At 42.1% G+C, this 9,090-nt stretch overlaps 1 protein-coding gene across 4 annotated transcripts in view; it reads left to right on the plus strand.

Annotated features, from left to right (window-relative positions):
• The window catches only part of sult5a1 (sulfotransferase family 5A, member 1), a 33,267-nt gene that overhangs the window by 21,191 nt on the left and 2,986 nt on the right, over window positions 1-9,090 (plus strand). For 3 of the 4 annotated variants that reach the window (XM_048621526.1, XM_048621528.1, XM_048621527.1), the window contains 2 exons: window positions 4,154-4,362; window positions 6,968-7,094. In XM_048621526.1, coding sequence (XP_048477483.1) covers window positions 4,165-4,362; window positions 6,968-7,094 — 325 coding nt within the window. In that variant the 5' untranslated portion in view covers window positions 4,154-4,164. Of the gene's footprint in view, window positions 1-2,945; window positions 3,264-4,153; window positions 4,363-6,967; window positions 7,095-9,090 lie in introns of those variants that run through there. The other variant, XM_020528111.2, reaches the window with a different exon arrangement.

A 9,090-nucleotide genomic window follows, 5' to 3' on the forward strand; every position in this document is an offset into this window, starting at 1 on the left:
ATTAATACTGAGCCTGATGGACCACTTGAAGTGCTTTCTCGATACCCCAACTGCTCCATATTAGAGAAAATTCCAACTTACCCATGGGTGAGGTAGGGGATTCCAGGTTCTCCTACCCTGACCATTACACTTCTCCAATCTGTGTCCCAGCAAGTTAATCAAAACAGAAATTGAACAGCCAAACTTTGACACAATGAGGGAGGTGGTGGCATAGTGGTAATGTCACTCAACTAGCAAACCAGAAGCCCAGGCTAACATTCAGGGGAAATGGGTTTGAATCCTACCTCGGCACAGAGTGAAATTTGAAATCAATAAATACCTGGGACAAAAAACCAGCCCAATGATGAATGTTGATTGTCGTAAAAACCTATCAAGTTCACTGATATCCTTATGGGAAGAAATCTGTCATTCTTACCTGGTCTGGTCTACATGTGACTCCAGATCCACAGGAATGCGGTTGACTCTTAATTTCACAGAGGGTGGTCAAGGATGGGAAATAAATACTGGCCTAGCCAGTAATGGACCACATCCCATTAAAGAAAATATCCATTCACAGCATCAGCCCTCTCAAGGGAATGCAGAAACCAAAAGAATGGTGGAGACCAGGTGCACTGGGTATACGTAAACTGACATTTCATGTCACTTAGAACCAGAATATGGCTGGATTCTACAGCCCTCCACTGGCATAGGTGAGTGGGCCTTAAAATGTAGCACGGAACCTGCCTGCTCTCTCCTCACTCATCCTGGTCCAGACTCCCACTAGGGAATTATTAGGAAGCCCAGTCACTCTTGGAAGCACAGAAGCTCTCAAATGCCACATCTCACCCCATCACCATTTCGTTCATGGCAATGGGAAGCTCAAGACAAGTGAGTAGCATGGCAGCTTTTACAAGATAGACTGGTGAAGTAAAGGACTTCCTTTTGAATGCCCCTATCTCTATTAGGGGCATTCAACACTCTGCCAAAGTCCTACATCCCTCTTTAAGCCACCTCTAGCTCGCAAATCCAGCCCCCCACCTCCCTCACCCACTATTCTGGGGCCTAGCAGCCAGCACTATTAATATCCCAGCGTTAACTTCAATCCAGTTTCCTTCTCTTCTTGAGGGATTGGCTGTAGTCCTAATAGTGGCCACCTCTGGAATCTGAAAATGCTGGGACCACCGATCCTAGAATCGTACAATCCCTACAGTGCAGAAGCAGGCTATTTGGCACATCAAGTTCACACTGACCTTCTGAAAACCATACCACCCAGACCCATCCCCCCCACCCTATCCCTGTAACCCTGCATTTCCCACGGCTAATCCACCTTGCTCTCACATCCTTGGACACTACGGGCAATTTAGCATGGCCAATCCACCTAACCTGCACAGAGAGGAAACAGGAGCACCCGGAGGAAACCCATGCAGACACAAGAAGAATGTGCAATTTCTACACAGATAGTCGCCCAAGGGTGGAACTGAACCCAGGTCCCTGGCACCGTGAGGAAGCAGTGCTAACCACTGAGCCACCGTGTTACCCTCACCGTGCTGGCCAAATTGAAACTTTTTTTTTCAGGTGGGGTGAGGAACTCCCAGCATGCTAAACCCAGTCCAGTGTATGACTGCTGATGTGTTCTGATCAGCCATTTATGGCCAGAACTTTGCACATGTCCAGCCACTTGATCTTCCTACCAAATCAGAATCAAAGTTTATCCCAGGGCATGGACGCATCAACCTTGTTATCAGCACCAGCTCAATAGGCCCAGGGATGGTTACTCATGTTTGTCACATGATTAACCAGTCACTTCATTGAAAATGAAAATGACACTCCGACATTTTGGCAACATGAGATATAGTAAAATAAGGTGGGCTGAATTTTCACTTTAGGGCCAAGAAACAGGGGCTGGGCTTGTTTCCACCTCCTGAAGCTGCCCATGCAGGTAAGCACCAGTCTGTCATTCAGGTTTTGACCAAGATGTCCCTTTGATGGGCATGAAGCCAGGTTGGGCTCTCTGTCTAATTAAGGGCAATAGACAAGCATTCATCGCTGCACAGTCAGAGGCCTTGCAACTTCAATGGCATTGAATGTGAAGTGGCAGAAAGGTTAAACATACAATGACAAATTAGAGAAAGCAGCCAGACCATCAGTCTAAGCGATATGTATGGCAAAGCCTCTATGGGGCAACCTTCGTCTCCATGTCCTTCCAGGCCAGGAGACGTGTAGACTGCCTGGAGCACTAGAACCAGGCCTGTTACTGGGTGCCCACCTTAAGGCAGTTAGTCTGCCGCTCTCCCCCAGACCTTCATTTGCATTGAGAAACTGATATAGAAAATCCCAGATAAACGTATCTTTAACAGTCTCGTGAGTCAAATTGGCTACCTGCTCTCCTGAGCATGAGAAGTCCTGCCAAGACTTGGCCAGAATGCCTAAGAGGATCAGGAAACTAGCATGTTGCTAGTAGGTTCCACTATTTTTAGGACTTAGTCTCCCTTCTTTTGGTGAGACCTGAAAATCCCGGCCAGAATCCTTGTAACACCAGAAGGGAGATTGCTTTTCTTAAAAAAAACCAACAACAGTCACCCATGTCACTAATTACATTAATAAATTCCAGAAATGAGAGTGATGTTGGACTGTCATGCGAAACAGGCAACAGCCAATCAACAATCGACTTTAACAGTAGATACTGTTCTGGTCAGTTAATTTCAATAGCCAAAGAGGATGCCTGTAATTTGGTGTGAGGTTAAGTAGGTGATTTTGTGTTAGCTTGTTCAAGAGAAAAGACAAGGTACCTCCTGGTGACTGCGGTGTGACCTCTACTGGAGTCTTGTGTGGTTGAAAAAACACTGCAAGAATGACTTCTCTCTGATGATCTCCATGACGTAATAATGAACCATTTTGCAAGCATTCAAATTAAGAATAGTCCCTGAACTGAGGAACAGCGCCCTGTTACAGTTTGAGCGTGTGAATCACGATCACCAAGGAGACTAGGAAAGCACGATAAACAGAAAATTTCAATCGAACTACAATGTTATTTTGCCACACCCCTCCCCCACAGTGAGAATTAACTGGATTTCCTGTTATCAAAAGATAAAAAGCTGAGCAGAGCCCACTGCAGAGCAGTTCATTGTCAGCAGCAGTACAAGTCATGGCTAACCTTGATTTGGCATTGCACTACTCAGGCATCAACTTTCCTGGACACCTGCATACATTGCAGTCTATGCAATTTGCTGAGGAGTTCAAATTTCACAACACGGATATACTGATTGTTACATACCCCAAATCAGGTAGGAGCACCAGTATATTTCAGTACTGCAATGCTCATCATTATTTTGTATATTCATTGTTGAAAAGTGACAAATTCTGAATTAATGGCATCAGGCATAAATGTGAAATTATTTATGCACCTTTTTACGATGTGAGTTTTTATTTTACGACTGTCTACTGTCACAAATAATATTTTTGCTGACAGATTTTTACACCTTATTTTTATTTAGTATGGTATTCTGTGCATTGGGAGGGTGGTAAAGGCACAGTGTGTTCATCTCTTTAACCCAATTTTGTTTTGCATTCTGAACTTCATTTAAAAGTTTGCAGGCAATGGGAATGCAAATGGTCTGAACTGAATGCATTCCCAATTATCTCCTAGGATGCTGCTGTTCAGAGGTATTGAGAATTTAAATATTGCCAAGGGCAGGCAACTTTTTTTAAAAAAAAAACAAATCTCCACTGTTTCAATACAGCTCTGAATTAATTATCAGAGATCTGGGCTTTTAAAATGAAAATGGTGAAGAATAGTTTTATGGAATAAGGAATGAATCATGATAATGTCATGCTGTAGAAATATAGTGTACAGATAAGGAGTGTCTGTGTATGGAGGACAGTGTTGACCTCCAGTCTGGATAAGAATTTAAAAAGTAAAATAGAGGTGTCAGAGTGTAACTCTCTGTTCATTTCAAATGTATTAGATTTAGAATTCATAGACTAAATTTGAAATGAAAGCAGGAACTTGAAGTCTACTTTGTTAGTGGCGAATCTTCTACACCTAATGCCACAGCATTGCCATTTATAGCAACAGGTTTAGCTGCTGCAATCATTTCATTTAAATGTGGTCCAAATATGCCTTGTCCTCTAAAACTGCTGGACTACAATAACCTATTTGGTTTGACTTTCATAGGTACAACGTGGATGCAGGAAATTCTCACACTTATTTATAGTGATGGAAACCAGGCCCCTGCTAAAACCATCCCTAACTGGGTTCGAACACCATGGATTGAACATTATTATTGTGAGGACATTCTGCAGGACAAGATTGACAATCGAATTATTACCACCCACCTACCCTTCCACATCATCTCCAAATCCCTCAAACAATCTAATGCAAAGGTATGCAAATACATGACAGCTAAGTTGATGTCAGTGATTGTCTCAAAAGTGTAAATTGATAGTTTCTTTAAAAAGTTAAAAATATGGCAGCAATGTCATTGTTGTTATAGCCAGCCTCGCTTGCACTTTTGCAGTGTTTTAACTTCCTGTAGATTGTTGAGATGATAAGACTAAAGCCAACTTTTCGTTTCAGAAAGCATAGCATAAAAGTTAGAAAAAATTCACTTGTTTGAGGCTGAATTTTGTTGAATAAAAATGCAGCACAGCAACCAAATACAACATTGTCATGGTCAGAATGTAGTGCAAGAGAGAGGAACGAAAGCATATCCTGTTACAGTTAAAATTTGCACCTTGTGTCTATTTTTCACAATATGAAAGATTAAGCAACTTGTGTGTCGGAGTTAATCGAGTGGAATTCAGTTCAGTTTCATGGTGCTTGCCTTTGTAGCTAGATTTTGTTTTCACAATTTTAATGAAAAAATGCTGCAGTTAGTAAATGTTAGTCTCAAAATAGAACAAAAAGAACAAAAGAGACGTACAGCAGAGAAACAGGCCCTTCAGCCCTCCAAGCCCTGGAGGATTCAACCATAGGATCATCATGCCCTAACTAAACTGAAAAACAAGTCTTCTGCCATCGGTCCATTTCCCTCTATTCCCTCCCTATTCATGTAACCAAAGTGTCTGCTTCCACCACCTCTTCTGGCAGTGCATTCCAGGCTCCTGTCAAAGTCTACGTGAAAAATTTCCCTCACTTCTCCCTTGAACTTTCTCCCTGTCACCTTGAACCTGTGCCCCCTTGTGACTGAAACTTCAACCCTGGGAAAAAGCCTCCGACTATCCACCCTATCTATTGTCTCTCGATTTTGTAGACCTATATCAGGTCTCCTCTCAGCTGCTGTCTTTTGAGTAAAAACAATCTTGGTCTTTTTAACCTTTCCTCATAGTCAATGCCCTCGAGACTGGGCAACATCCTGGTGAATCTTCTCTGCACTCTCTCCAAAGATTCCACATCCTTCTGGTAGTGTGGTGACCACAACTGCACACAATATCCCAAATGCGGCCTTACAAGGGTTTTATGTAGCTGCAACATGGTTTGCCAACTCTTGTATTCCATGCTCTGGCCGATGAAGGCAAGCATGCCATGTGCCTACTTAATCACGTTGGCCATCTGTGTTACCACTTTTAGGGAACTGTGACCTGCACACACAGACCCATCTGTATGTTAATGTTCCTAAGGGTTCTGCCATTTAAAGTATAATTCACAGCTAAGTTTGATCCTCCAAAATGCCTCACCTTGCATCTGTCTGCATTAAACTCCATCTGCCATTTCTGTGCCCAAGTCACCAATCTATCTGTATCCTGTTTTATCCTTTCACAATTGTCAGCACTACCAGCAGCTCCACCAATATTCGTGTTGTCTGTAAACTTGCTTATCAGACCGGCCAGCCCACTCCAAATCCCATGTGATTTTAGTTTTTGTACCAATCTACCAAGTGGGACTTTATCAACTGCCTTACTAAAGTCCATATGAACTACATCCAAAGCCCTTCCCTCATCAATTATCTTTGTCACTTCTTCAAAAATCTGGTTGGTAAGACATGACCTTCCCTGTACAAAACCACGTTGCCTGTCACTAACTAGTCCATTTTATTCCAAATGTGCATATATCTTGTCCCTCAGTATCTTCTCTGAGAGCTTCCCCACCACAGACATCAGGCTCACTGCCATATAATTTCCTGGATTATCTCTATTTCCTTTCTTAAACAAGGGAACAATATTGGCTAATCTCCAGTTCCCCTGGAACCTCACCTGTGGTCAAAGATGTTGTGAAGATATCTGCTAATGCCCCAGCTATTTCTTCCCTTGCCTCTCACCGTAACCTGAGATGGATCCCATCATGTCCTGGGCACTTACCTACCTTTAATGCAATTTAGGACACCCAAAACTTCCTCCTTCAATATATTGACATTCTCTAGAGTATTCACACACTTTTCCCTGACCTCAACAAAATGAAACATTTTAGACATCCTATTTTTAGCTTGCAAAAAATATGTAACTTCTATAGAGACGTGGTTATTTCCTGTGTCCTACAAATAATATCAAACATATTGTTAATCTTCATCAGAAAGAGTAGTTCCAAAAGTAAAACTGAACTTGGTAGAGACAAGCTGCCAGCACAGTACTATTATCATGCAATTTCAGATTTTCATCCAGCCTCATGGTTATAATGGATTGGATATAGTGCTAAACATCCTTTACTTTGTCCCAATCGGGAAAATAACATTACTGAAACATGTGAATATTTCCATTTCTTATACCAACTATCCTTCAAGCTTCTCAGTGTTGATAAGAACAGTAACTAATGGATATTTGCCAAGGACATTTCAGACAAGCACTTGGGCCATAGGGGGTTGGACAGAATTTGATCAGGATGCGAGCCATCCAATCTGTGCAAGGCAGAGTTGAAAGCAACCATATTTGAAAGAAGCAGTCTTCATTTAATCCATGTAATGTAATTGAAATTTCAAAATATTTCACCACTTTTATCTGCAGCAATAAATTTGCTTCTTATTTGCTAAACACATCATTCTCTCCCATTATGCAGGTAATTTATGTTGCAAGAAATCCAATGGACATTGTTGTTTCTTTTTATCATTTCCACAAAATAGCAAAATTCCTGCCAGAGCCTGGAACTTTTGGGGAATTTCTGGAGAAATTTCTACTTGGAAAAGGTGCATATTTTGATCTTCTAATTTACTTCTTAAGGTCTGAAAGCATCTATTTGGAGATTTCTGTAGCTGGCGCGTTAATATTTCACTAATGCAGTAAGATTTCTGTCCTTGTTGAAATCAAGCTGTTAGGCAATCACGAGTGAGGTCCACATCCACAATAATTTGTACATTTCCTCATGACCATGTAAGCAATATCATCTGCACAGCTGTCTTTGTGGAATAGGAATCAAAATGGGAGGAGCAGAATTCTGTAGTGTTCCTGTTTAGTGAAATCACACATTTAAATGCCTCATGTACCTGCAGAAATTAGGATGTGGCCATAAATGACAAAGTTCTTTGTCCCTCCAAAATAATAGGAACTCATACCATAACGGAAATGCATAGTAAAACTGCTGCCATATTGTAAGCACTCCTAGAACACTATCAGGACTAGAAGTGATTTGGAAAATGAATTGTTAAAGTTGTTTTCCTCCACAGATGCTGAGTCACCTGCTGAGTTTTTATACTTTTGTTTTTGTTTTTATGCCAGGGATTGTATTGAGTTGTTTAACAGTTTTTTTATTCAACAGCAAGTTGTGTTTTTGTTTTAACTCTGTTCAATTTCTTTGTCATCACTGACCTCCACTTTGAAGGATAGTGCATTCAAAGCTCCCCCTTCTGACTTAAGCACAATTATTGGATTTCACTTTTCTGGGTTTGGAACCCTGATGTCACTGTGTAAAGCAGGAACAGAGGCGACACTCATTAGCTGTGGATCTGTTTGATAATGGGTCCATTGTCAAGTTAAAGACATTAGTTAGGTTCTCCAGAACAGCTCCAAAACTTTAGCAGTGCCACTGAGAGAGGTGGCCGTTACTGTGAAAGACGGGTGTACATATACTTACGTAAACTTAAAAAAAATCAGAATCAAGAGTTGAGGGGGAAACCTCAGAGTGGAGATTTGGTGGGGGTATGAGGGGTGTTTGTTGGGGCTGAATGAGTTGCCTTCCCTTTCCCGCTGCCCTCTCTTTGGGCCATGGAGTATTTGGCTCCACAACTCTCCCCCACACACAAGATATCACAGAGATTGAAACTGGCAGTATCCCATTGATGGGGTAGGCATATTCTATCACTGGCACTATGCCAGCAGTCCCATACAATGGGGGAGGCAGTAAAGTTGTCATAGTGCTTTACAGAGAGAGGTGTAGAGTGATGGTTGAACTTGAGAGTCATCATACCTCAGGCGAGAGGGGTGAATGAGAAGGAGAGTGCAGTGGCGTAGTGGTAATATCACTGGACTAGTAATCTGGAACACCATGTACATGTTCTGGGGACATGGGGTTTGAATTCCATCATGGTAGATGGCAAAGTTTGAATTCAGTAAAAGTCTGCAATGAAAAACTAGCCTGATGGCAATCATGCTGACATAAAAAACCAAGTGGTTCACTAATGACTTTGAGGGAAGGAAATCTGCTCTCCTCATCCAGCCTGACCTATGACTCCAGACCCACAAAATGTGGTCAACTTTCAACTGTCCTCCGGTTAATTAGAATTGGGCAACAGATCGAATTAAAACAATTGAGCCTTCAATTAGCAGTCCAGATTAAAATCCTACTATTTTAGTGGATAGTCTGTCACACTGGGGCCAGTAAAATTGTGTGTGTATTCTGACACAATGCTTATTTGCAGAAGTTTCCCTTTTTAATGTCTCCGCACCACTGATTTGTGACCAGCAGGGGAGGTAATGGTGTAGTGGTACTATCACTGGACTGTGAATCCAGAAACCCATGTAATATTCTGGGGATAGTAGGAACTGCAGATGCTGGAGAATCCAAGACAACAAGGTGCAGGGGTGGATGAACACAGCAGGCCAAGCAGCATCATAGGAGCAGAGAGGCTGACGTTTCGGGCCTAGACCCTTCATCAGAAAAGGGGGAGGGGTAGGGGGTTCTGAAATAAATAGGGAGAGAGTGGGAGGCGGATAGAAGATGGATAGAGGAGAGGAAACAAACAGGTC

Source organism: Rhincodon typus, unplaced genomic scaffold (assembly GCF_021869965.1).
Source record: "Rhincodon typus isolate 14 unplaced genomic scaffold, sRhiTyp1.1 hic_rhity00000731, whole genome shotgun sequence".
NCBI lineage: Eukaryota > Metazoa > Chordata > Chondrichthyes > Orectolobiformes > Rhincodontidae > Rhincodon > Rhincodon typus.